Below are 27,662 nucleotides of genomic sequence, written 5' to 3'. Positions count from 1 at the left end.
TTGAACAGTTCTAAACCTTGAATTACTTTAATCTTTTAAGGGATTGAGAGATCATAACAAATTGAACTTCACATGCATGAGAGAACCAGGAGGCTTAAATGGGGTCGGTGGTTGTGAGTAGGGTGAGGATTTGTTCCGGTAGGGGCCGTGACTAAGTTCAATTGTTCGACAATCAATTTCTAGGACCAGAGGCTGGTCACGGTCCATGCATGATTAACTAATGCTAGGCATTAACAAGATTAACGTTTTCCACCTTGTCAATGTTGCAAGGGGCTTTCCACATTAGACAGCAGGAACGTTCAAATATGAGTCTGGCAAGTACTACTCCTAATGAGTAATGCCCACATGTGACGGTTTTTTGTTTTGGTACATGGATTTTCTTTCTTGTATTCAAACTTCTTTTGTGGTTAAAAAGTTGTTAATTATCCATTTGGTATTTGTATTGCAAAATGGTTGAATCCTTAGTAGAAATAAGAAATGTGCATTTCCCATAGTGTGATTGAAAAGATGAAGAAACAAAGATTCCCATATCACTTTCCCATTCAACTAGAGAACTATAGCATAGTTCTTTTCGCCAAGTTTCCATAATCATTGTGTTTTGGCATTATGATTGTTGATGTAGGACAAACAGAGGTGGGTCGGGGAAGAATGGGATGTTTTTGTAATATTTGGGTTTATTGGATTTGCTTGATGGAAGCCAAGGGGGGGGAAAGAAAGGAGGCTATGGCCGATTTGAAAGGGCCAACTACGAGGGATCACATGCATGATTGATGAGAAGAAAGTACTAAAGTTTCTCATCGCGGGGCCATAGTTGCTTTCCAAGTTCTTGTCTCGAAAGACATTTTCAGTGACAAGACAATCTTTTATCTTCCTCACCATTGCGTATTTAAATCCCGTTTAACCAAAAAAAAAAAACGAAACCCAGATAAGATACTTATTAAGAAAAAAAATGTTACTAGTATATGCGATCTTATTTCTTTTGTTGCAGCACATATCTTAGAGGCTTCAGCTTCATATCCGCCTTGGTGTAGATTTTTCTTCCTTAGAAAATAAATACAAACGTTGAAGTCCACTCCCGAATCCATCCTTTAAAACACCCAAATTCGTTGATTAATTAGAGATGGTCAAGACACTGTGGAAGGTAATCAGTATAAAGGGAAAAATGGACGTTCAATGGGGAAGAATAGAGATGGAATTTTAGGCTGAACCTCTATGGGCCAAAGTCATCAGAGGCCCTTATAATGCAAGTTTGTGACCTGATCCAAAGGCCCAAATTAACTTCCATGGAACCTGGCAGCCCACTTAGACCACGTCTAGAACAGAAAGTGGGAATCTTATTAAGACCAAGCTGAAGTGCACATTTTGTAGTTCTTTTTCGATTCTGTAGTTAAGTAGCTAGCAGCTAGGCTGAGGGGATCTCTTTCTGAAAGTAATTAAGGTGATTTCTACTTCTAATTTTAGCTGCATATTCATCATATTTATATTACCTATATATATAGGCTAAGAATAAAACCTTTAGGATATCTTTATCAAATGGTTAGTATATATAAAAAGGAAAATCCTTAAATTCAAAGTTGTAGTGCCAAATCTTCTTGAACTTCGGCTCCCGGACTTCACCCAAATTGAAAGCCTCGGCAAGGTATCTATCTGATTAAGTCCCAATACTTACCTTCTTCATCTTGCAAGCGTCTCCATGCTGCCACATAATACTGTCTTATGGTAACTTCAAAGCAAATTCTCTATATTTTAAGGTGTTCATGATGGAAACAAAATAAAGCTTGTAGAAAATGTTTTGTCTTCTGGCACATATATATCAAACCTTTTTTTTGAGCAGAAAGTTTCCATCCTAATCAACCGCTTTCGGTGGGGGAAGATGAATTTTCTTGTGCAAGAAGAGGCATGCCCTTCAAAGCCAAGAATCTGAGCATCGACAGTTTGGCAAAGGCCAGCAAATTTAATGATGTTGATATTTATAACTGAAGGCGTCGTAGGTAGCCAACAGAATATTGCAACACATGCTTAAGCCAATAGAAAATTGAAAGCCTTAATTACCTGGTGCTGAATTAATTAAGAAGCACGAACTACCAAATTTCCCAGTAGAGAAGCTGATAAATTATTTTCATCTAATGATTTTGACAGATAAAACAAGCCGTATAAGCATTTGATATACTTATATGTCTTCTAGCAAGGTGGATAATGTTTGTATTCACTGACAAGCTATGATCACTTAAAACATCACAGTCTAATACCTGTTGTTAATTGCACGACACTTAAAAATGAATCGATAATCATCATATAAGGAGAAATGACCCAAGACTGAACTATGGCCTGATCAAAGTGAAATTAGTATTTTATTAGAAATTGGGAAAACCATAAAAAGTCTTTTTCTTTTGTTATACTCCTGAAAAAATGACTGGCCTGATTTGGCAAATTTCAAGTGTCCGATGCTGACTGCAATAGGAATTGGTATATAAGTCAACTTATTGGAAATGGTATCATGGAAAATCTAAAGTCAGATAAATCATAAATGTTTATTTTATGATTGGTAAGAAAATTTGGACAAGATAATTAAGGTTTTTCCCCTTCACAAACTTACATTGCTTGCAGAATGGAAAGACTATTGAGCGTCAATATTGTAAGCCAAACTTTAATTTGGTGTTACCGTCTATATATATTACTAAGCTGAAATGACACCTAACAAGCATCCTTGAAAGGCATGGAAACTCTATGCATTCTTGGGAAGTGGTTCGGTAAGAAAAAGAAGGCGATGAGTAGTAATATAGCAAAAAGATGGAAACCTCTAAGCGGCCAGAATCATTGGGGAGAGCTTTTGGACCCTTTGGATATTGATCTTCGCCGTTGTATTATTCACTATGGAGAAATGGCTCAGGCTACCTATGACGCCTTCAACACCGAGAAGGCATCCAAGTTTGCTGGAAGCAGCCTTTATGGCAAGAAAGATTTCTTCTCTAAAGTGAGTTTGGAGAAAGGCAATCCTTACAGGTATCAAGTGACAAAATTCTTGTACGCGACATCGCAAACCCAAGTTCCGGAAGCATTCATCTTGAAGTCATTGTCGAGGGAAGCATGGAGCAAAGAATCGAACTGGATAGGATATGTTGCTGTGGCCACGGACGAAGGGAAAGATGTTTTGGGGAGGAGGGATATTGTGATTGCTTGGAGAGGAACAGTGCAGACCCTGGAATGGATCAATGATCTTGAATTCAACTTGGTTTCGCCAGAGAAAATTTTTGGTCATGAGCGTAGAGATATCAAGGTGCATGAGGGCTGGTACTCCATCTACACCTCGGAAGACTCACGTTCGCCCTATAACAAAAGCAGTGCCAGAGACCAGGTAAGATTCTTTTGAATAATGTATTATTGGCGGAATGATAAGGTGGAAGGACGTTAATCTATATAATTTGAAAATCATATATATTTTCAAGACTTGTATGATAGAAAATCAATGCGGTTCCACATTTCTTTTCAATTGTCATGTTATCCTCTAAATTTGATTACAATTATTTTTAAGCCTTATATTATTATAACGGGAAAGGGTCTACGTCTTCTTCAATGTCTTGACGAATCAAAAAACAAGAAAAGTTTTGCATTGATTAACCTTGATGAGTGGGGGAAAAGCAAGGGATAAAGGAAATATCAAAATTACAGTAAGTAATATCCTCTCTTTTTCGTCAGTTCAGACAGCGGAGTCATGTAGACCACAGGCTCACCATAACAATTGATGTCCTATTACGTACTATCTATGTCTGTTCTGTAAAAAAGTACAAATTGTCTGTTCTTGCTATTGATTTTGTAGGTTCTTAATGAGGTTAGGAGACTAATGGACCAATTTAAGGACGAGGAAATAAGCATCACAGTGACCGGCCACAGCTTAGGTGCAGCGCTTGCAACTCTGAATGCCATCGACATAGTCGCCAATGGATATAACAGGCCCAAAAGCCAGTCGCGCAAGGCCTCTCCTGTTACAGCTTTTCTATTTGCCAGTCCTCGAGTTGGCGACTCAGACTTCAAGAAGGCGTTTACAGGATTCAAAGACCTTCGAGCCTTACGCGTCCAGAACGCCTTAGATGTAGTCCCCAACTATCCTTTGATAGGTTATTCGGATGTAGGAGAAGAGTTGGCTATTGATAACCGTAAGTCCAAGTACTTGAATAGTCCTGGAAACTTGTCAAGTTGGCATAATTTGGAAGGTTATTTACATGGGGTGGCTGGAACACAAGGGAGTAAAGGAGGGTTTGCTTTGGTGGTTGATCGTGATATAGCCCTGGTAAACAAATCAATCGATGGATTAAAGGATGAATATTTGGTGCCAGTGTCATGGAAGATTGAAAAGAACAAAGGTATGGTTCAGCAGGAAGATGGTTCTTGGAAGTTGATGGATCATGAAGGTCAAGATGATGTTGATCCATGATTGGCGTGCCTTGGTTTGATAATTAAGCTGTGCAACATAATTTATAGCATTAGGTAATAATCAATGTAATAGGAATAAGGAAGTCAATTGGTGTTTTAAGTGGGAAACAGGGAATGAATTTTTCTTTGTGATTATTTCTTTTTCTTTTCTTTTTTTTTTGTTGAAGTGTGTGATTAGTTCTTTTTGTAACGTGCATTACATATATAATGACATAACTCTATTTGTTACTCATTTATGACTTTACTTTCCATGATCTTACTGTTCATTATCTTTTGCTTGTACTGACCGTTTCTTTATTGTTCTAATAGAATTTTCTTGATGATACTCGCTTGATGCTTGGATACAAGTAAATAACAGTGTTAAAAGAGAGTGATGGCTATTTCCATAGCATCCCACTGGAGAGAACTCAGTAGCAAGAAAATCTCAGAGGGTCTATTGGAACCTCTCCGATATTGGTCTCCTCCTCTACCTTATTCACTAAATGGGTCTTTTGGTTTTGGCCGAAAATTAAAAAACAAATGGATTGTCATTGTAGTCTCTTATTATACTCTCGGTTTCCTATCAGGAGGCTTTACTTCTTCTCTTCTCCTAATAATGTTAATATTTCAGTTGTTTTTCCAAAAAAATAAAATAAAATTCATGACTCCTTAATTTGTCAATTTTTTTAAGGTTCCCTTATTGTGCCACTTTGGATTTCTTCAAAGCGCAAATCATCATGATCATTTGAACTATTGCTCTTTCGAGGCCACCATAGCTCCAGCTGTTGATCTATTTTTGTGGACCAACATAATTATGTTTAATGGGACTGTGATGCTTGATACCTAAAAACCATGTTTACATGAAATCATCTAAAATGCAAGCATATAACATGGAGAACATGTTGAATATTATTTTTTTTAATAATTGTTTTCCATATGTTGAGGTTTAGATTTAATCATTTTCATGCCACATAAGATATGATATATGGACATGTTATGATTAAATTTCACTTATTGTATTTTCTACTGTCAGCTTTCTTAATTTATTCCAAATAATACGTATAAAACAATTCTCTATTGTGCATGCCGTGCCATGTAGGTCTAATCTTGTGTTGATATATTTCTGGCTATATTATCCTAATTGCAACAAATTATTACTAATATCTATGTATATGTACATATATTTTGATTAAGTTTTGCACATTAAACAAGTATTTTAAAATTTTAATAAAATATAAAATGAAGTTAATTAAAGTGTCAACATTTTAATGACTGGAGACTTAAATCAATATTCATGTATTTCTTTCAGTTATCGATCAAATTATGCTTTCAAAAAAAAAAATTGAAAGTGTTGACACAGAAGAATATTATGACTTATAAATGGCAGTGTCAACACAAAATTATAATAATAATATCAACAATAAATTAAGTCTTTTCTTTACGGTAGCTTCGACCCAAGTCATGGATAGACATTAATTAAATCAAGAGTTCTATAGGTATACGTCTGGAAAAGAGATAATGTTAGGAACAATAAAAATGTATCTTTCAAAAAAAAAAAAACGAACACCAAAAATGTGGGGGGACTGTTAGCGTTAGGTGGCCCAAATATGAACTTTGGAAAAATGAAGCCATGTGAATATACAGTTAGAAAATAAAGCCGACTGGAAGATTATGCTTCTTGGGATTGAGCTTAAAGCAAAGTTTTATGTTAAAAATGTGTTTAATTTTCAATTTGTTTATCCACATTGGATTCTGTCTTCTTCCCTCCTTCGGGTCGGACAACACCTTATATAAAGCATACAAAGCAATCTAGGAGTCATATCTTCACAAAAAAGCTTAGAAAAGAAGAATTGAGAGAATTAGTTGATTCAGAGTGATGGCTAGCTCCATAGCATCTCGTTGGAGAGAACTCAGCGGCGAGAAAAACTGGGAGGGCCTATTGCATCCTCTTGATCTTGATCTCCGTCGCTGCATTATACACTATAGTCAGAGGGCTGGGGCTACTGGAGATCTCTTCAATAACAACAAGGCATCTAAGAGTTTCGGACTTAGCCTATATCCACCAGATGAATATTTTTCTAGGGCTGGTCTTGAAATTGGAAATCCATACAAATACCGGGTGACCAACTTTATATATGGCGCTGCAGCTGCTAGTGTGTCCGAATACTTTGGATATGTGGCAGTGGCCACAGATGAAGGAAATGCTGTTCTAGGAAGGAGGGATATTCTAGTTTCATGGAGAGGAAGCATAACGAGTGCGGATTGGGCTGACGATGCAAACTTCTTCCTAACATCAGCTAAAGAATTATTCGGAACTGACTCAGCTCAGGTGCACTCTGGCTTTCTCTTTATTTATACAGGGAAAGTGGCGGATTCTCTTTATAGTAAGACCAGCGCCAGAGATCAGGTAAGTAATCTTGATATTCTCCGTCTGTCTCTCGACCTGAATGTAGTAGTGCCAGGGATCAGTCACAAGTCTCCCAGATTATATACGCATTTGACCTTACTTACTGAGCCCTACTATTTAGAAAATTGCCCCATAAATTGCACTTTAATTTAAACACAAATAAAATTGAGTAATTTGTACCAACATAATCCACTAACTTGTTCTATTTAAAGAAAAATAATTCCCATCTAATGAACCTATTCAAAATTTATTAATGCTTCTCAGGTTCTAAGGGCCGTCCAAGAACAGGTTGACCAGTACCAGAATGAAGATTTAAGCATAACCGTAACAGGCCATAGCCTGGGCGCCGCTCTTGCAACCCTGAATGCTACGGACATAGTTGCCAATGGTTTTAACAAGCCAACAGGTAACTCGGATAAGTCATTCATGGTCACAGCTTTTCCAGTTGCCAGCCCTCGCGTTGGGAATGGAAAATTCAAGGAAATATTTGATGGACTTAAGGATCTTCATCTCCTACGCATAGTGAATTCCACAGACCCTGTTCCTAAGTTTCCAATAGGATTTGGCTACACCCATGTGGGAAAAGAGTTAGGAATTGACACAACGAAGTCAACGTACTTGAAATCGTCTACTAATCCTCACAATCTGGAAGCTTACGAGCATGGAGTTGCAGGGGTGCAAGAAAATGGAGAATTCAAATTGGAAGAGGAACTTGATTTTGACAATGCAGTCCTAAACAAATATGGTGATCATTTACTGGACGAGTATGAAATTCCAATTGAATGGTGGAACAATGAGAAGTTCAAAGGCATGGTTCAGATGGATGACGGTCACTGGAAGTTTGTTGACTCTGCTTATGTGCCAGATCCTCCAAGTGTTTGATCTTGGCAAATGCTCGAGGTCTTCCTCCTTTTAAAATGGAATCAAATAAAAGTGTGTTTCTATCCCGAAAATAAGTACCTCTACATTTAGAGCAGTCCATGTGGAGGGGTGAGTTCGTGATTTCCTTTAAATAAGTTGGACATTAAGTCTGGTTTGTCAGTAGTAGATAAATTAGGTCGTCAAAATAATTGTGTTGTCTGTACTTTGTGTTATATTATTGGTGAATGAATATGACTTTTATGTCAGAAATAATTTAGTGATAGACAAAGAAAGTACCACTCTCCTTTAGGAGCAAAAAAACGTTAAAGAAAACTTGCGATTCACAGCTATTAGACAAACGGAATACAACAACGTTGAGCTGGTTGTGTGAATATTTTGAAAGTTTGAACTCTACAAACATCTGCTTATCTTGGATTGGCCACCAATTAGTCTGATTTCCAATAATATGTTATAAGTTCCTTTAATATTTCTTTTAATCATCGTAACTCCTTAAAAATTGAATTCAAATTAGTCTATCGACTTTCAACAATCCAGGTTGCAAGTATACAAGGCTATAAAAAAGGACAAATTATTGGATGATTGTCCCCCTGCCATGGGCTGGAAACTGGGCAGCAGACATGCATATTGCTGGGTCAGTAGTGACGGATTGAACTGATCACGGACCTACGGACCGTGACACCGCCGTCCCCCCTCTCCTAGGCCTGTACGGTGAGGCCGAGCGCAGCCGACGAGTTCATCTGCCAAAGCCGTAGTTCGCCTGCAGGCTGCAGCCACTAAAGAAAAGCCGGGTGATACCTGCTGGCTTGTACCTGCTTGGTTAGATGGGTCTTAGATCCAGTTTAAGTCATGGAATGGGAGTCCGTGGATATTTTATTTGTTTGGTCCCAATAAGTACCAGCTCTAAAGAAATAAAGCATATACTACCACTCTCTTTTGGTAGTGTTCAATGGATCAACGATAATCTTAATAAATTTTGGAAATCTTGAAAATGTATGGACACGAATACTATGGTCCCAATTTGAGTTCTATCGCGATTCAGTTTGAATATTTAAAACGTGCAGAAGTAGTAACAATGAAGAGGCCCAAGATATTTGTACACAGAGATGGTTGAGAAGTGAAGGGATTTTACATCAAATGATAAAATATACTAAAATAATAATAATAATAATAATAATAATAACAACAGTAATGAATATACTATTTGTCTTTATCTGTCGGTTTCACAGCATTATAAATTATATTTATTTTCCTACTCATGAATCATATGTAGTTGAAATTCGTCAGATAGCCTCATCTTAGAATGCATGCATGAGGTTCACTCATTCTACAATGAGGACAAAATGAAGAATTTTGCTTATCCACGGCTAGCTGATAAGAATTATGCCCACCATTTATCAACATATATAAATAGCAATTACTAAATCTTTTGCTCTGCGAATACTAAAATTCCTAGATATTTGTTGATTGCTTATTTCTTGTTTGTTTTTCCATCTTTTGTTTTACTTTCTTTCTTCTTTTGTCTTTTCGAGAAAGGGGAGAGCCTCGCTGAGCACTATAAATAAAGCATGGGATGCAAGCTTAGAGTCGCATAATTCTCACCGTAGATTAAGTAGGCCAGAACTGACTAGCGAGTGAGCAAGAGTCATGGATAATTCCATCGCAACAAGGTGGAGGGATCTTAGCGGCGAGAAAAACTGGAAGGATCTATTGCATCCTGTTGATCCTGACCTCCGCCGCTATGTTATTCACTATGGTGAAAGGGCTGGAGCTGCTGGAGATCTCTTCAACGACACAATGGCATCCAGGGGGTTCGGATATTGTCTTTATCCACCAGATGAGTTCTTCTCCAGGGCTGGTCTAGAAAATGGAAATCCGTTCATGTATGAAGTGACTAACTTTTTTTATGGGGCCGCAGATAGTAATGACTCCAATTGGTTTGGATATGTGGCGGTTGCTACAGATGAAGGAAAGACTGCTTTGGGAAGAAGGGATATCTTGGTTTCTTGGAGAGGAACAGGAACAGAACCGGAATGGATTGATGATGCAAGGTTTTTTACAACATCAGCTAAAGAGTTATTAGGAACCGACCATGCTAAGGTGCACTCCGGCTTTCTTGCTATTTATACAGGAAAAGTCTCCAATTCTCCTTATAACCAGACAGGTGCCAGGGATCAGGTAAATCTTGATATTGTACTAGCGGTTTCCTTAATTTCCCTTAATGTTGCCAAAATTCATCTAATAGTTCATATGATTATGCAATTGAACATACGCAATCTAATTTTGTTGGCACCTTTCAGGTTCTAAAAGCAGTTCGAAAACTGGTAGATAAGTACCAGAAAGAGGATATAAGCATTACAGTTGTCGGCCACAGCCTGGGAGCAGCCCTTGCAACCTTGAACGCCACTGATATAGTAGCCAAGGGATATAACAAACCCACAGACAATTCAAATAAGAAGTGCATGGTCACAGCTTTTGCATATGGTAGTCCACGCGTTGGGAACCAAGAATTCAAAGAAGTAATTGATGAACTCATTGAGCTTCATATCCTACGCATCACAAATCCAAAAGATATAATTCCCCAGCTTCCAGTGCTTTTAGGCTACACTCATGTGGGGGAAAATTTGGCAATCGACACAACCAAATCACCGTACTTGAAGCAGGGTATTAACGCTCACAATTTGGAGGTTCACTTGCATGGAGTCGCAGGGGTACAAGAAAGCGGAGAATTCAAACTGGAAGTTGATCGTGATATTGCACTCATAAACAAAAAAATTGATGGTTTACAGAACAAATATAAAATACCGCCTGAATGGTGGAACCATGAGAAGTTCAAGAATATGGTTCAAATGAATACCGGCCGTTGGCAGTTTGTTGATTGTGCTTATGTGCCAGATCCTCCAAATGATTACCTCCAGTAACAGTATATAGTTCATGCTGCAAAAGAAATTAAAAATCACAGTGGTTGCTCTACTTATGGTCAAAGTGGAGGGGACGGCATAGAGTTTGTATGTTCTCTGCAGTTATTGATTTCCTTAGCTTGGGTATTTCACAAAGTTATGGGATCTATCGGCACCGGTTAGCCTAGCTAGGTCCAATGTGCTTCTACTTCTTTTGCAGCTATAATTTGTTCTCACTATTATTAGTTTATCTGCTACATGCTATTAATGAAAACTGGAAGTAGAAACCCCATTTTCCAGGAAAGCATTTGTCCCTATTTGATTGACGGGCTACCATCAATACCCTTTTTGTTCTCATTCGGAACTCAAGCCCAGCCACCTAAAGAAACCATCGCGTTAAGCTCTTAGGGGAAGTTTTTGGGTTTTCGGAATTAGGTCCAGTGTGGTTGTGGATCTATCTGTATGGTGGGCTTCCAATGGTGTTCACACGGAATATATTTATATATTCGATAATAACGTTATGATTTTATATTCTTCAAGAAGCTAGGTACTTGGAGCACTTGAAGAAGTTATCTGTTGGATTTAATAGTGCAATACTAAAATGCATTTTTATTTTATCAGTTGTCTTCATACATATTAATAGTGAAATACACTATATTGGAAAAAGCCTTAATTATGATGTAATTAAACAATTTTCTTTTGAAGAATGATGTAATTAGTCTGATGTGCCTATAAATATTTTCGTAAAGAGGATTAGTCCTCGTCTTCTTTTTTTTTTATATTGGTCAAGAATCACATAATATTTTACTAAGTAAAATTAAATTTGCAATGAATATGGTCAATTCCTTTAATTATAATAATTTTTTCTTTTTTTTGTTTATTTTTAACATGGGGATAAACTCCCAATTAATATACTTGTAAATATAGATTCTATGCTTTTCCGGGCAAGATGATTAACATTTACTAATTTAATAGTTGGTAATGTTTTGCTTTCACGAAATTGGAACAATTAATGTATAATAATGGAAAGTGTGTGCCAAAGGGCAAAGATTGGGTAGAATTCTTTGACCATGTATAACATGTTATGCTCAACTATCATTCCATGTGGAAAAATAAAAAACTACCATTCTTGAAAACTTAATCACCAAATATTCTTTTGAAAATTAAAGAATAAGGGGGACACCATATCTGGGGCATGAGAAGCACATCACTATATATCGGCTGCAATAAGAATTAAGATCTCATATATCCCTCATAGATTGTTTAGGCAAGAAAAAGAAATTGATGGGTAGCATTGCACAAAGGTGGAGAGAACTAAGTGGGGAGAATAACTGGGAGGGTTTATTGGACCCTCTTGATAAAGATCTTCGCAAGTATATTATTCACTATGGTGAACGAACTCAAGCTGTTATGGATGCCTTTAATGGAGAGAAGGCGTCGAAATGGGTTGGATTTAGCCGATATTCAACGGAGGATTTCTTCTCTAAAGTGGGGTTAGAGATGGGCAATCCTTACAAATACAAAGTAACCAAGTTCTTTTATGCAAGATCAGAAATCGAAATCCTTGATTGGTTTGCTGCTGTGGAATCCAACTGGATCGGGTATGTGGCTGTGACCACCGACGAAGGAAAGGCTGTCTTAGGAAGAAGGGACATTTTGATATGTTGGAGAGGAACCATGCGAAACTTGGAAGTGATTAATGATCTTAAAGCAGATTTAGTCTCAGCTGCCGATATACTTGGAGATAATGGAGATCCAAGGGTGCACCATGGTTGGCATTCCATATACACTGCAAAAGACTCAAAATCCGTATACAATCAGGCCAGCGCTAGAGAACAGGCAAGTCCAACGTTATTTAATATGCTGTTCATGATATAGTATGTTAAACATAAGCATGTATATCAGATACTAATTACTTGTAAGAAGTGATTTTATCAGGTTCTAGGTGAGGTTAGGAGGCTGGTTGACTTATACCAAGACGAAGAAATCAGTATAACCTTGTCGGGCCATAGCTTAGGTGCCGCAGTTGCCACGCTCAACGCAGTGGACATTATTGCAAATGGGTATAACAAACCGACCACCAAACCAGACAAGGAATATTTGGTCACAGCCTTTGTATTTGCCAGCCCTCGCGTTGGGGACTCAGGCTTCAAGAAAGTTTTCTCAGGATTCAAAAATCTTCATGTCTTGCGGATCAAAAATGACTTTGATATGGTTCCTTCACTGCCAATACCATTACCTTTACTCCATTATACCCACGTTGGGAAGAAATTGTTAATCGATTCTGGCAAATCGCCATACATGAAGAGCCACCTGGATATCAGTAAGAATTTGATGATTGCTCATCAGTTGGAGCCATATTTGCATGGAGTCGCAGGTTCACAAGGGGCCAAAGGGGAATTCAAGCTGGATGTTAATCGGGATATCGCGCTTCTAAACAAAAGCTTGGATGCATTGAAAGACGAGTATAAAGTTCCAGTTGAATGGTGGATAGAAAAGAATAAAGGCATGGCTCAGCAGGACAATGGCTCCTGGATATTGGACGATCATGAACCAGAGCCGTCAATTGTTTAAATTAGTCTAATTTTAAAATCATGTAAGCTTCACTTAGATCGGGCTATCCAAGTTATGATTTGGTTCCATATGTAAGTATAGTTATTAAGATTAAGATCAAAGTTTAATATATATTGCCGTTTATGTATATGTACACCAACCATGAAAACTGAGTTCAGGCGATATAATCCTTTCTGGTTTTAGTTCTTCAAGAATCCGGTGGGGTTTTTCTTAGTTGTTGCCAATTGATTAAGACAAAGTCTTACCTTGATTTCCCAGATGGGTTGATTTCGTTCCTTTTCATAACAGGTCTATGCTTACTTTTACTTTTCAATTCAATTAATTGCATCTTTTTTTTGGAGCTGGGGATTGGTGAAGCACAAGAGGTTGCTAGTTGTTAGTGAAAGGAAAGCCCATTAGGCCCACTAATTTAAAGTTAGTGGACCGCTTATTAATTTAAGAAACGGGTCAAATGATTAGGCTAGGCTGGTGAGACATCAATTCCATTAAAAAGCCTTTGATAGCAGTAGTTGAGGCCCAACGGAACCATTTGGACCGTTTCAAGTCATTGACTAAATGATACTGGGCCAGATAACGCTATGTCTGGTTTTGTCATCTTTTTGCTTCTCCTTTGTTATCTATATTATCAAATCTTATATGGTGGCAAAAGAATGTTAAATTTTCTGTTGTTGATAAAACTATGATTTTATTTTCCATGAATGTTCATTGGATTTGTTTGATTCACTTTGCATATATATCATAAGGTACTTATTTTTTTCAAAAAGATTAATTTAATAAGGTATAAACATTCACGCTTATAAGCTTTGAAATATCTCTTACTTGTCCAACATTCCCATTCTGTAGCACCCTCATCATCATCGATCACCCTATATGCCTCCCTCTGTAGGTGCTTGGTGTAAGTTGAGTCTTGATTAAATTTATTCTAAAATCCCTTGTCACAAGTCATTATTTTTTTCTCAAAAGGTTGGTGTTCACATTTATAAACAGTTCAAAATCCTCCTACTTATAATGAGATATTGAAATACTCTATCTATTTTCTTTATAACGCTTGACGTGAGATACATCTTAAACCCACCTTATATTAATATAAGGAGATTTTGATAGTGGTTTTTCACTTTACATCTGTTACATTCGGTCAAATCTATTCAAAAGCTAAAGAGTACAAAAAAGAAGTTATTTCCATGTGATAAGGAGATAATTACATCTCGTGCACGTAAGTCATGTTATTATATTTGCTATTAATAATTAATATAATTTTTTTATGAATTAACTTATAATTAACGTTAGATGGATATCATATGACAATACATCAAACAAAAGTGTTTTTGATTTTTTATACTTAAATTCTATTAAGTTAATACAGTAAAATGTCACTATTTGACAAAAGAAAAGAATCTTAGATTTTGTCCGTCTCTTAAATTGAAAGAATCAGGAGTGGGATTTCATTTTTTTGTGAAGAAGAATAAATTAAACATGTACCCGTAAGTTGGCTTGGTAAATAAATGCATATGTCACTAGTCACTAGGCATACCAAAGCCTTGGACCTGTTACTGGCATTTCCCGATTGGTTAAACGTATATGGCAATTAGTGATGGCACCGATGTTAATGTAGACTTGTCAATTAAGCCAACATGTTATCAACATCGCCATTAGAAAATAGTTGATGAAGCCAATCATTGCATGCTCCTGGAAGCAACATGTGGACTGAGTCAGTAGCTTCAAACTGAGACATTGAGATCATTGCTCTGTTCTCAATGCAGAATTCACAGTATGATCATTTAGCTAGAATGAGTCAAGAAGATGCTATTGCAGTTATAGATTCAGATATTAGCAACAATCATTTCTCTATTTACCAGTATTAAGTTATGTCTTGGTCTAAGACACTCAATAATTAGAAGAACATTGGTTTGTTCCGTTATCTGTTAAGAGTATTGTTGGAACAAATGAATTCCACTTTTTGATTGTAACTTGTCAGGGTTTGAAATCAAATCAATTTGCTCTGATACTACCATAGCAATAGGATGATGGAAGTTTAAATGCCTCAAATGTTCTATTCCTACCCATTTTGCAGCTAAGTATACTTAACTGAAGTCAAATTAGTATCCAAGAGAAAGAGGTTCTGAAAGTCAGATTCCCTGGAAATTTATCTGAGTTAGCTTAGATCTGAGCCATGGTTCTTCAAGTTAGGGCTGACCAAGTTATTGTACATTCTTCATTTGTTTATAGAAAGAACATTTCGTCACTACTTCAAGTTGCTTGCAAAGTAATAAATCATGATTTAAAAGTGTTCAGTTGGACTACGACGCTACTGCAAGTCATATAGCCTTGTTTCTGGAATTACAAACCAATCTGCCCCGCAATCACTCACTAGCTAGTAATCAAAGATCAATCATATATAAAATTATCTTTGGTTAGAACTTAAAACATACCAAATTTGAACTTACATTATCTTTTGATCTCTTTCAACTAAGCAGTTGCCTCATCATCATCATCATCGTAATGTTAACTTCGTCAAATTGCAGAGAAAATAATCATCCAAGAAAAGAAACGATAAAGTTGGAATAGATTAGGACAAAAGGATCAGAGCTACAGGAATGGGTCTCCTACATGTCAACATCCGAAGAAGTGAAGTGAATCTGCACGAGTTTCTTTAACTTACGTCAAACATTTTCTGACTTTTGGCGATTACTGCTTCATCTTTTCGCAGTTTTAACCATTCAAATTATAGTTAAAAAAATAGTTGGTGCGGCCACTCTGGCACCTGAAATTCTAAATTGATTTTTTTGATCTATTCCTACGTTAAGATTAAGGGCGGGAGGTCTTATCATCATTCTCGGTCGACTTGGTCATACCCTCCCTCAGATCTTGATTTCTCTAGCAGTAAAGTTTTTCTTAAAAGAAAAAATAAAAGGGAATTGCGAGAGTTTGAAATGCTTTGCAAGTGGATGGAGGGTATGACTTTGCTTATAGAATCGAAACCAGAAAGGAATGCTATGGAAAATGGAAAAGCAGCAGTTTTGACACTTTCTTCCCACTCGGTCACTGTCCTGGAAATTGCAATTGGCAAAGGTTGTGTAGCAAATAGCAATGGTTGCGGAGAGAAATGCATTTGGCATAATGATTATATCTGCATTGATCCAAAGTATAAAATATAATTGTCAAAAGGGAGAGTAGTACCAAAATAGTAATAACAATTATGAGAGCAACTATACCGGAAGGGAAATTAGCCAGCTAACTTGCCAGCTACAAGGTTGATGTTCAATTGTTGTCAGAATCTGCCTTGAGCTCTTTCACCGTAATAATTCAAATCAGGTCAAAAACAATGTCTAGCGGAAATATCGTGTTGGATTCAGTTCAGATCATGCTATACGTTAAAGCCTTTTCTTTTATTATCTTGGCTAGTTTCATTTCTTCCTTCAGATCAGATCTGGAGGTCGATCTTGCAAGCAGAATATACAATTGATCTCATGATCAATGAAGCACGGAAACATTTAAAAATTCCCATTTTGTAGATGTGGACGTTGTTCCACCCCATGCTTTGCCTCCCCTCCGCTTGCATTCATAACCTGAACTAAGTTTTGGTCACATGCAACCCGTGGTTGTGCAAGCTTTGATGTGATTGACATCAGGGGTAATAACTATTTTTGAATTGATTATCCAAGTTGACATGGTAAAGACAAATTAAAAGGAGTTCATCATACAATTTTCTTTTTCAGATGACATTTCAGATGAGATAGATCGATGAAGCAATGTCTGTCATCACATCTACAGGATCTTCCGTCATCACACCTACATTTGGACATCCCAATTCTCTAGTTATATTGACAAGGTCTCTCCAACTTAAATGGTGTTAGGGTAGTTTTGAATTTTAATATGATTAAGATTATTTAATTTTAATTAAATTAATATATTTTATTAAATAGTCTTTAAATTTAGTTAAATTAAAATAATAAATTCTAATTGTATTAGGATAAGATTATTATTTTTGGTATTATAAAAAGACTCTATATAAGATTCAAGAATAATCATTACTTAGATTTAGAGAGTGATTTGGGTATACGTGAGATAAGATTATGAGTTTGAGACTGTTTTTATAATTTTTTTTATTTTTTCTCTTAGTAAATCTGTTGCTATGCCGTGGATGTAGGTCATCAAAATATCGAATCACGTAAATTCTTGTGGGTATGTATGATTTCTATTGATTAGGTAAGATCTTGAGTAACTCTTTAGAAATAATTTCGTAATTTACACAACAAATGAAATTGGAAAGAATATAGAAAAGGCCATAATTTTTGGTAAAATTTAAGTTGCTGCTATTTTTTGTTTACTTTTCCTCTGAGAAATTTCACAATAATGAGTGATTCGGCAGCAAGTCTAATTCTTTACTGTTCAAATAAGGGAATTGAATTGACCTGTAAAGTTTGGAAATCCACATGAATTAGCCAACAATGTTGAAAAACGCTTTTGGCGTTTGTTTCTAGTCGTCCATTATGGAAGTCGTGGCTCAGAAGAAATTTCATGAAACTGCAGCAAAGACCCATGGAGAAATTAATCGTTGCTCGTAGCTTGTTTTTCTGTTCTGAGAAGAAAGGTGACAGACAAATTTCACCTTTTTATTCCCTTGGAAAAGAATGGAGATATGCATAACCAGAATTAGCATTAAATAATCTCTTCATTAAATAAAAATTTTAGTATTAAGTAGACTTTTTCTGTTATTTTATTTGTATGATGCAAGCATTATTCAAACATACATGTTAGTACGTAATAACATTAGGTTTCTTCAATAATGTCCTCCATAATTATCAGTCTTCATAATCAATAAGTCTTAATTCAAAATCCTTTCCCCATATTCGCTAAGCTTCCAGCGAAGTCAGCATTTCCACATATGGAAGATTTTATTGACGTTAAATCAAATTTATCTATAGAAGCCACAAGGACACAAAAACTGAAGACTCTCTTTTCCAAGTCCACTCTGGCGTCTGGCCGTGTTCTCTCCGTTCATCTTCTCAAATTACACTTTGAACAGTTGTCAACTTTTAAACTTGCCATGACCTGAACTTAATTGGCTCTGCTGGCTGAGATATGTACTGTTTCTTGAGTTTAAAGGCTAAGAATTTGACATTGTGGAGGGTTAACAACCAACCCCCCAGCCCCAAAAGGAAAGGGAAAGAAAAAAACCACAACCAAATTACCTACAAAGTATTTGTCTGATCTTTAGCAGGACTTCAGTCTTCAAGAGATAGATGTAGTTGCACGGTCCACCATTTTCCATGTTCAGTTCAGCTGCGGGTCATGTCCGCTGTCTATTTAGGCGCAGTGCAATTGCCCTAAATATAAAACAAAATCACATTTGAGGAAAGAATTATTCTATTCACATGCTAGCTAGTTTAGTTTTGCAAAAGAATTATGTCATTTCGTGGATCAAACATCACGTTAACTTGTTCTACTAGCTAGGGCCATTGAAATTGAGACTAGAAGCCATTTTTGCTTCTAATTAATTGGTACTAACAAGTGTACTGCAATGGCCGTTCACGTACCAGTAAAGCATTCAGTAACAGATCTAGCGATAGGTAAGGTCAGGTGTTTTTTTGACAAGAAAATTACAGAAGAAATTTAGTTCTTTGAATCCCACTTATAGAAAATAGCAGAGATGAAAGCATTTATTCTTTTATTTGGCAAATTCAGTCGGAATGATTAATGCCTTTTCTTTGGATCTTTGCCAAATCTGCTAAAACAGACGAAAGATACCTGAAGGGATAAAATTGCTGTTAGAATTAGACAATGGAGTTGATCGATAAACTTTTCTAAGCATATACTTGGACAGGCGCTTAGTTTGAATTGGGCCACTGCTTTTTTTTTTTTCTGAAAAGTGAGTTTATTAATCTCAAGATCGAAATGCCATGTGAAGTCTCCACCTAGTTGGCCAAAGACTTTCATGGCATCACAACCGATCTGGGAAAAGCCTGCACAAAAGTCTCAGAGTTGCCACTTACATGCACTAGTGGCCGATCAAAAAGAAACAACAAAGTTCACAAAAGCTCTGAGCACAAAGCATCACACATGCCTATATAGAATATAGAGAGCAAGACCTATCATAAAAACAAACTTTGAATGAAGGAGCCATCGTATAATTTCCTAAGCTTCAAGAGAGCAGAATTAAATGTCAAAAGCAACCAAAAACCACACTTTGAAGATACCGAAATACCAAAGGCCGAGGAACACATGAGGATCAGCAGAACGGAGCACCCGCCCTTGGCGACGAAACCAGAATTGGGCCACTGCCTTTAACAGCTAAGTATTCTTTCGATGATGGTCATGGCTTGTAGGGTGCTTGTGACTGTAAACTCAGTCAATAAGCATAGCGTTAAACTAATTACAGTAAACTATCCGACTAATTCAAAGGTAAATAAAAGTTAATTAAGTGTAATGGGATCACTTAATTAACATTGAAGGCGAAAGAAATGGATGCAAGAAATACCAAGTTATTACAAGCAAGCCCCTCCTTTTGCCACGTCATTAAAGACCATTATCTTGATTATCTGTGTCAGAAACAATTTAGATTTGCCTTCCAAAATTATGCCATTTCAGCCTGTTTGACAAATTCAAAGAAAAATCATCACTCTGGAAGGGCCAAGTGGTCAACCGACACCCTTCAGAAAGGCCTATAAAAAGCCAACTTTGCTTTGCATGAAGAGGAAACAACACCGTTAGCCTTCCTTGAGCTCTTTTATAATTTGCAACAACTTCTTCATTTCTTGGTCTCAGACTAAGAGAGAAACATGCAAAGCCCAGTGAGGTTTTCGAGCTGCAGAGGTGTGGCCTTCGAGATCAAACCTCATGCAGACCCATTTGCTATTGCTACTCCAGCTCAAAATGAGACCCGCAGCAGCAGCAAAAAATCTTGGTTTCCTTGGTATCGAGGGAGCTCATCCAGGGTCTTCCCTTCTTCCATACAAAGATCAGCCAGTCGAGCAAGCAGTCACTTCTGTGACCTTGACCTTGATGAAGATGAAGATGAAAATAATGAAGATGATTACGTATTGGAACGACTAGAAGAGGGCAAGGATGAGCAGAAAGAAAAGAAGTCAATTTTTCCGTCTGCAAGCAAACGTGAACAAACACCTAAGCCAGCTCGCAAGCAAGAATCAAGATTATCAGTCATTTTGCTTGACCAAGGGCTGTTCACTGTATACAAAAGACTCTTTGTGGTCTGCTTAACCCTGAACATCATTGGTTTGGTGCTTGCTGCCACTGGACACTTTCCATATGCAAGAAATCGAGCTGCTCTTTTCTCCATCGCAAATATTCTTGCTTTGACACTCTGCCGAAGCGAGGCCTTCCTGCGAGTAGTCTTTTGGCTTGCAGTCAAAGTGCTTGGAAGGTCTTGGGTACCTCTCCCAATCAAGACTGCTACCACATCCCTCCTCCAGAGTCTTGGCGGGATCCACAGTAGTTGTGGAATTTCTTCTGTTGCATGGCTCATATACGCCTTAGTTCTTACTCTCAAAGACAGAGAAAGCACTTCCCCTGCGATCATTGGTATAGCCTCTACTATTCTTTCCCTTCTCTGTCTCTCATGCTTGGCTGCATTTCCCCTAGTCCGCCATCTCCATCACAACGTCTTTGAAAGGATTCATAGATTCGCCGGATGGACTGCTCTTGGTCTCCTCTGGGCCTTTATCATCCTCACAATCTCCTATGACCCAATAAGCAAATCTTACTCAAAAGAACTTGGTTCGAGGTTGATCAAACGGCAAGAGTTCTGGTTCACAGTTGCCATCACCATCCTAATCATTATCCCATGGTTGACGGTAAGACGCGTGCCTGTCAAGGTCTCAGCTCCTTCTGGCCATGCCTCCATAATCAAGTTTGAGAGCGGAATAAAAGCCGGTATATTAGGGAGAATCAGTCCATCTCCCTTTTCAGAATGGCACGCCTTTGGTATCATTTCTGATGGAAAAACTGAGCACATGATGCTTGCTGGTGCAGTGGGCGACTTCACAAAATCGTTGGTCTCAAATCCACCAAGCCATTTGTGGGTTCGACAAGTGCACTTTGCTGGCTTGCCTTATCTAGTCAACATGTATGACAGGGTTTTACTGGTGGCAACAGGTTCAGGAATCTGCGTTTTTCTGTCATTCCTTTTGCAGCCATGCTCAGCTAACGTATGCGTGCTTTGGGTGGCCAAAGGTATCGAGCAAAACTTTGGTAAAGAAATCAAAGAAATGATGAGCGGGCATCCAAAAGAGAAGGTGATTGTCCACGATACAGCTGTGTTAGGCCGTCCAAACGTTTCTCAGATGAGCGTTGATGCTGCTAAGAGATGGGAAGCTGAAGTGGTCATCGTTACAAGCAATCCAGAAGGAAGCAGAGATGTTGTCAATGCTTGCAAGGAAGCAGGAATTCCAGCCTTCGGTCCCATTTGGGACTCCTAAATTATTATAACCGATGGCACACTTTCTTCTATTTACTTTTTCTAACTTTTCCTTTGGTTCCAAAATAACGATGGTTTGTTCTAAACGTGAAGCTCCACGGTTCCGTATCGGTCAACCCTGGAGAAAGTGACTGTTATTAGCATGAAGTTAAGTTAATCCTTGCCATCGTGAATGTATTTCAAGACTATGTCCAATAACTCAAAATACTGTTTGAAAAGCTTCATAAAATATTCTTGACTTACTATTTCAAGACTGGTTTTTTTTCCCTCTACAGTATCCTTGTTTTTCTACTTCCAAATAACTTTATCCTGCCAATTGCTTCATTCTTACTACAAAAAACAGAATGGATGATCAGTTAGGTCCTGTGAATCACCTATCAAATTAAGCTGATAAAACCTTTGGGCCAAGAATTAACCAAATCTACAATCTTCCATTGTAGCAGGATCTTCAAAGTAACTAATAGTAATTGGAATAAATGCTGACAGTATATTTATATAAACTACTCTTACTGTTGAGAAACTAATACTCCAGGCTCCAATGGATAGCAGTGAGATGAAAACTGAAAGTATGATGAGATAATCATGATAAATTTAGATAATGAAAATAATCATCCTGCTAAGGTCAAGGCTGCTAAGACAAGTTCATTTGTTCTATTGTTGACAATTTTGTCAGTTTGACTTTCAAAGTTCCACGCACACGCGGCCAAACACGTATGGGTTTCAACAATGATGCAAGTTGAAAATGAGAAAACGCCAGAGATTACATGCTGCAAACTTGAATTAAAAACGGGACCAAAAGCTGGGATTCAACCGGCCGTGGACGTATGTCGACAATATTGTCTCTAGCGACAATCCTGCTATTTCAGCTTTCCCAAATTTGGCACTTTCCACACTTGTCTCTGCCACATTTGGAGGACGTCATAAACACATATAAACTGGACCATTAAACTAAATTTTCATATTTTAATAAACCCATATCAACTAGTGGATTAATTAACTAAAATATAGTTTTCTTCCCTCATGATTTCCAAAATGAGACTACATTTTGTAAAGCAAACTAAATCAAGTAAATTTACACATAAATGGATCCTTGTTCTCTAACCAACATCTAAATGAAACCCTTGAGCATTTATTGTATGGGAAATTTTCCATTCAGAGGGAAGAGGATATGAGGGGAGGTGTAGAATAAGAGCCATTCATCAAAGCCAAGGCTATATAACGATAGGCTGCCTCGGTTAGATGAATTCCATCCCATTGGGAGTAAAAAGATGGATTTTGACATGCTTCAGATCCAGTGTGACCGCACCTAGCTGAGTTATTGAAATTGTATGGACCACCACCTCCACAACATGCTTTTAGAATCCCACCATAAAATCCTGTATACCCATCAACGTTCAATTCAATTACCCCTTGTCAGAACAATAAATTCAACAATCAATTAAAAGCATATATTATATATGGTGTAAAAAATTTCGTTGAGGTTTAATCTGTTTCACTTTCGCCATTTAATAACGCAAAATATGATTGGAAAATTTATAAGAATAATAATAATAAAGAAACATAATTTTAACTGTTCATGAATTAAGTTGAAATTGAAGGGAATTTACAAGAACTGACCGTGATGTAGTGGGGTATGAACGAAACGCATGGCAGCACCGTAGTAATCAGCATAAATAATCCTGACATGGGGATACTTTTGTCTCAACATAGTCAGGGCTTGTTTGAGCTGATCATTGTGGTACCTTGCGAAAGCATTGAATTCCTTCAAGCAGCCATGGCGGTCATAGTCTGCCTTGTTAGGGCTTTCAAACAAGGTCAAGTAAACCGCTGAGCAACCAATGGGCAAGTTCCCTGGCACCATCAGCTCGACTGCACCTTCCTCTATCAATGCCTAAAACAAATACCCGCATGTAGAAATTAATAATAACGATGATTACAAGCAATTAGACTTTGGTAGAACTCAACAAAAATTTTTCTAGCTTGGGGACCGCAAAATTTGACGTGATGGAAAATTCAGGATCAGACCAATTTTAGTCGGAATAAGGACGAAATTGTTAGCTGTAATTCTTTGGTCTAACTTACACTGGTAGCATTGGTAATTACTCCAACGACAAGAGGTACTATAGCTTGAAGCTGTTTAATGCCTCCCCCAAGAAAGAAGGCGTAATTATAATCATTTCCACCAATCTCTCCCACCAGAAAAAGTGATTTCCCGAAGAAGTCATCACAGGCTATGACAAAAAGAAAAATTTTATTCCAAGAAGGTACAGAGGAAGTACTGGACCTGGATGAAAAATCGTATCACTCGATATAATACTCTTAGCCCAGAGACCAAAGAAAGAAAAAAAATATCACCTTGTTTATTGGAGCAAAGGGTGGACTTCAGCTTCCTGAACCAACCAAGCTGAACATTCAAGGAATTATTTGTCCACAAGATTGATCCGATGTTTCGTTCGTGGAAAAACTCTGCATCAAGTGCAGTAGCCCCAGCAAACGCAAAGTTTACTCCATGTTGAGAACTCTGGCCTTCTGTTACTGCTAGGTAAGGTGGCAAATAGGGCAAACTAAACGCCTCAGCTGGATTTAAACATTATAGAAAAGCGTAGTTAGGAGTATGAAATCCGAGTTTTGAATCAAGTTGATTTACAAGAAAGAATGTCAGGGAGAGATCAGAAGAGTACCAATAAAATCAATGATAAGACGTCCGTCAGAGCATCGCCCTGTTGCGTGTTGAAAGAAGGTCTCACCGTAAGGTAGCTGTCCAATGACCGGAAATGCAAGGGCACCGGAGAGAAGGAAATTCCCAGTGTCACTAAGGGAGTCACCAAAGTTAAAAATCGACTCGTATTTTCGGGGGCTTGATGATAAAACTAAGCCAAAGATTTGGAACAAGATTATGAGCAAAAAGATTTTCTTGTTCATGGTAAAGATAAACGACCAAAGCTGGAAAAGATTTGAGACAGGGAAGTGGCAACTTGCAAATGTAAGAACTTTGCTCTGTTATAAGAAAGCTATACCCCAAGAAAACCCATGTATTTTCGTTGTTTCTGGCAGTTGAGCCTCAAATAAGTGCATCCCATTTAAGTGGTTTGGTACTTGGTAGGACTACCAATTTAACTCGTGAATCTACTCAACAATGTGGCGCAAAGGGCCTATTAATTATTGAAGCAAAAAAGTTGAATTGTCCACCGCAAAATGTGTTTGAAAGCAGACAGATCAAATAAAACTTCATTAATACAGACAACCTCAGCTCCATAGATTCAGATCGTAACTGGTGTTCCTTCTTGATTAATGATCCAATTTCGCCAGCTTGGATATATTAATGCCTTCCTTTTCTAGACCTGTAGGTTTTCTCTGGCAGGAAGCTGCAAAAAGTTTCAATTGATTGGTACCTGTAATCATCCCTGCTGAAGAAATGTATGGCTGTTTTGGTTATATCCTTTTGGTTCCAGGGAATGAAACTAAGCCTACATGCAAGTTTAGCCAACTGGTCACATTTTGGTTTCTTGCATTAGCTCTCAGTCCACATGAATTTTTTTAGGGATGCATAATCCAACTGTAGTACTTGGTAAGATGCAAATTATTAAATTTTCTGGCAGATGAGCTGTTAACTGGTTGAAAAACTGAGAAGGGGAAAAGGACATGAAAGGTAGCCGCTAGCATTGGACCGCCCTTTGTTTTGCTACCCAGTTTGATAAAGCATCTCTTACCATCATTGATTGTGTTAACCTAAACGCTGATGGATCATGGAGCAGTGAAAAGCAATTCTAGGAAAAGCCGTTTCAGCTGAAGGTCGAATCCATTTATCCACCTATTCCATTTAACCATAAGGCCATACTTTGGAATGGATGACCCACGTCAAGTAGGAATAATGGGTTGGGTTGGGAATGGATCAAACAAGAAAATTGAACTTAAAAAAGGTCCAGTAGTCACGAACATGGCCTAATTGCATTCAAGAATACGTACTTGCTTTGTAGAACCGTGGGAAAGCACTGATTCTGATCAACTAGTAAGTGACCAAGTTCCAACTCTGTCAAATTACAGGTCTCACTCAGCTGCTTTTAAATTTTAACTATTAACACGATTATTGGAGTTAAACTTTTATATAGGCTTACTATTATATAGAGACAAGGAAAAAAACGAACACATAAATATTGAACCAAAATATATATTATATAAGAACCAAAATTTGTTAAAAATTATGTAACATGTATGACTTGAAATAGTTAATCAAGATCTAAAACAAATAACAGTACTCATTTTAGTAATTAGAGACAAATTATATATAAATTTTCAGATAAGATCCTACTGTATATCCTGTTAAATAACTAATAATTGGTATTAATGTAAGAATTAAAAACTTTAATAGCTTCGCTATGTCACAACTTAAAAACCAATAGATAATGTGTTACTATGTTTATTGCTATTTCTAGCAATCGCTCAACTGGTTAGGTTGTTAGGTGATAAATATGAATATATTAAATAAGGGATTAATACGTTTATAGTAATAACAACAATTAATCTTGATAAACTAATTTTAGCCATCCCTCTATAAATTGGTAAAATTGTCATGAAAATTGGAAATAAACATAGTTATAACTTATCAATAATGACTTATGACCATTGAAAGCATGCACGGAACTCAGGAATAATAATAATACAATAATGAAAGTTATTTTTCTCTTAGTCCATGTTTAGTTGGGAGAATAAAATAGCTATGCTGTCTCTATTCTTAATTTTTTTAAAAAAATTATATTTGATTTATGAAATGATCATTTCAAGAGAAGTCGAATTAATTATTATCAGCGACTCCTTAGTAATGAGCTATACTAGTTAAATGGATTGAATTGGATAGTGAATATGATATTTAAACACTAAATTGGAGATAAATGAGTAAACAGGTTGTTAAATATTCAACCCAATTAAACCATTCTCGTATTTCTTATATTGTTTGAATTATCAAGCAATTGTATATCCTGGGGCTAGGTTAACGTTTTAGCCTCATGTTCTAAAGTAAAATCTCAAAACTTAAAGCATGATATATAGGTTAATCGGTGTAGATTTCAATTGTGCGGCTGTGGGCTGAAAAAATTGATGTGGCTTCCTTTGTCCCTGAAGTTGGGGGGCGAAGCTAAGGGGAAAAGGGCCATAGCCTTATAGTGTAAAATTTCAATTTTTTGTACGAGAAAGGGTTTATTTGTATTGATTTCCCAACTTCATAAATTAAGTAAAATCTGAACTGTGCCATGTGAGCTTCTTTATATGTGAAAGCTGTTCTAGTTAAAACCAAAACCCTAGTATATATACATTTAAGGTTAATCAGTCTTTTCGGTTATTTCTCTATTTAATTAATCTTCTTGGCGTGAGCTTCTTTATTTTTGATTGTTTGTCATGCGAAAAAAATTATGCAACTAATCTTTGATTCCGTAATAGGTAACAATGAACAAAGCGAAGGACAAGAGAAAAGTACTCTACGTCAATCAAACAAGTAGTCTGACAACGTGGTAATCTTGTTCATAACTTCCATCTTGAATAATTACCTCAGGAAAAATTGTGAAAGGTATATATCATTTATCATATCTTTTGTCAGAAAAAGGGCATGGTTTTGTATGGGTTAATAACAGTAACGGAGTTACCAACAAAGGGTAATGGTGATTTGGAGCAAATTGAGAGTGGGCCAATTTTAGGAAAGGAAAATAGAAAGCAACAGAGTACAGGTTTGAGGGTGTTATGCCCAGCAATAAAAAAGAGCAATGGGAACTTAGGGGAAAAAATTTAGAAAGTGACGAGGAACGGATTGAATGGGAACAAGAGGAAAGGATTGGGGAGAAAGTACAAACTAAAAGAAAAGGGGAGATAACAGACAACAACGATGGGGAAGTGAAGCCAAGGGGTGGCTAATGCCAAAGCTTCTATGCAGCAAAAGAGAGAAAGTCAAATGGTCAAGATTTCGCTCAACTCGAGTAGAAGACTAGGTAGCAAAGAGAGGGAGAAAAATAGAAAGAAGAGGAGTAGAAATATGAGGAAAGGAAAATCAGGTACTCTATAGTTAGAAACT

General features: G+C 37.2%; 6 protein-coding genes across 6 annotated transcripts; 5 read left to right on the top strand and 1 right to left on the bottom strand.

Annotated features, from left to right (window-relative positions):
* The first annotated feature begins 2,711 nt into the window (after positions 1-2,711).
* Positions 2,712-4,663, top strand: LOC110424283 (phospholipase A1-IIgamma-like). Its single transcript, XM_021438832.1, has 2 exons — positions 2,712-3,355; positions 3,818-4,663. Exons 1-2 carry the CDS (start codon positions 2,717-2,719, stop codon positions 4,430-4,432), a joined length of 1,254 nt encoding a protein of 417 aa, XP_021294507.1. The 5' UTR covers positions 2,712-2,716; the 3' UTR covers positions 4,433-4,663.
* Positions 4,664-6,180: 1,517 nt separating this feature from the next.
* On the top strand, positions 6,181-7,951 carry LOC110424134 (phospholipase A1-IIgamma-like). The gene is made up of 2 exons (XM_021438644.2): positions 6,181-6,817; positions 7,082-7,951. Exons 1-2 carry the CDS (start codon positions 6,287-6,289, stop codon positions 7,697-7,699), a joined length of 1,149 nt encoding a protein of 382 aa, XP_021294319.1. The 5' UTR covers positions 6,181-6,286; the 3' UTR covers positions 7,700-7,951.
* A 1,159-nt stretch (positions 7,952-9,110) lies between these two features.
* LOC110424165 (phospholipase A1-IIgamma-like) lies at positions 9,111-11,281 on the top strand. Its single transcript, XM_021438681.2, has 2 exons — positions 9,111-9,874; positions 9,997-11,281. The coding sequence occupies exons 1-2, from the start codon at positions 9,344-9,346 to the stop codon at positions 10,615-10,617; spliced, it is 1,152 nt and encodes a 383-aa protein (XP_021294356.1). The 5' UTR covers positions 9,111-9,343; the 3' UTR covers positions 10,618-11,281.
* A 548-nt stretch (positions 11,282-11,829) lies between these two features.
* On the top strand, positions 11,830-13,380 carry LOC110424497 (phospholipase A1-IIgamma-like). Its single transcript, XM_021439072.2, has 2 exons — positions 11,830-12,435; positions 12,535-13,380. Exons 1-2 carry the CDS (start codon positions 11,881-11,883, stop codon positions 13,168-13,170), a joined length of 1,191 nt encoding a protein of 396 aa, XP_021294747.1. The 5' UTR covers positions 11,830-11,880; the 3' UTR covers positions 13,171-13,380.
* Positions 13,381-19,592: 6,212 nt separating this feature from the next.
* On the top strand, positions 19,593-21,855 carry LOC110424714 (adenylate-forming reductase 03009). Its single transcript, XM_021439363.1, has one exon. It carries the CDS (start codon positions 19,950-19,952, stop codon positions 21,603-21,605), a length of 1,656 nt encoding a protein of 551 aa, XP_021295038.1. The 5' UTR covers positions 19,593-19,949; the 3' UTR covers positions 21,606-21,855.
* Positions 21,856-22,221: 366 nt separating this feature from the next.
* Positions 22,222-24,684, bottom strand: LOC110424715 (GDSL-like Lipase/Acylhydrolase superfamily protein). The gene is made up of 5 exons (XM_021439364.1): positions 24,286-24,684; positions 23,960-24,181; positions 23,687-23,835; positions 23,222-23,495; positions 22,222-22,980 (listed from the first exon to the last, which is right to left on the bottom strand). The coding sequence occupies exons 1-5, from the start codon at positions 24,524-24,526 to the stop codon at positions 22,757-22,759; spliced, it is 1,110 nt and encodes a 369-aa protein (XP_021295039.1). The 5' UTR covers positions 24,527-24,684; the 3' UTR covers positions 22,222-22,756.
* Positions 24,685-27,662: the final 2,978 nt, after the last annotated feature.

The sequence above is a fragment of the Theobroma umbraticum genome, unplaced genomic scaffold, assembly GCF_002168275.2.
Source record: "Theobroma umbraticum cultivar Fairchild unplaced genomic scaffold, ASM216827v3 scaffold_204.0, whole genome shotgun sequence".
NCBI classification, from domain to species: domain Eukaryota; kingdom Viridiplantae; phylum Streptophyta; class Magnoliopsida; order Malvales; family Malvaceae; genus Theobroma; species Theobroma umbraticum.
The sequence above is the reverse complement of the archived record's forward strand: the minus strand, read 5'-3'. Positions and strand labels throughout refer to the sequence as shown.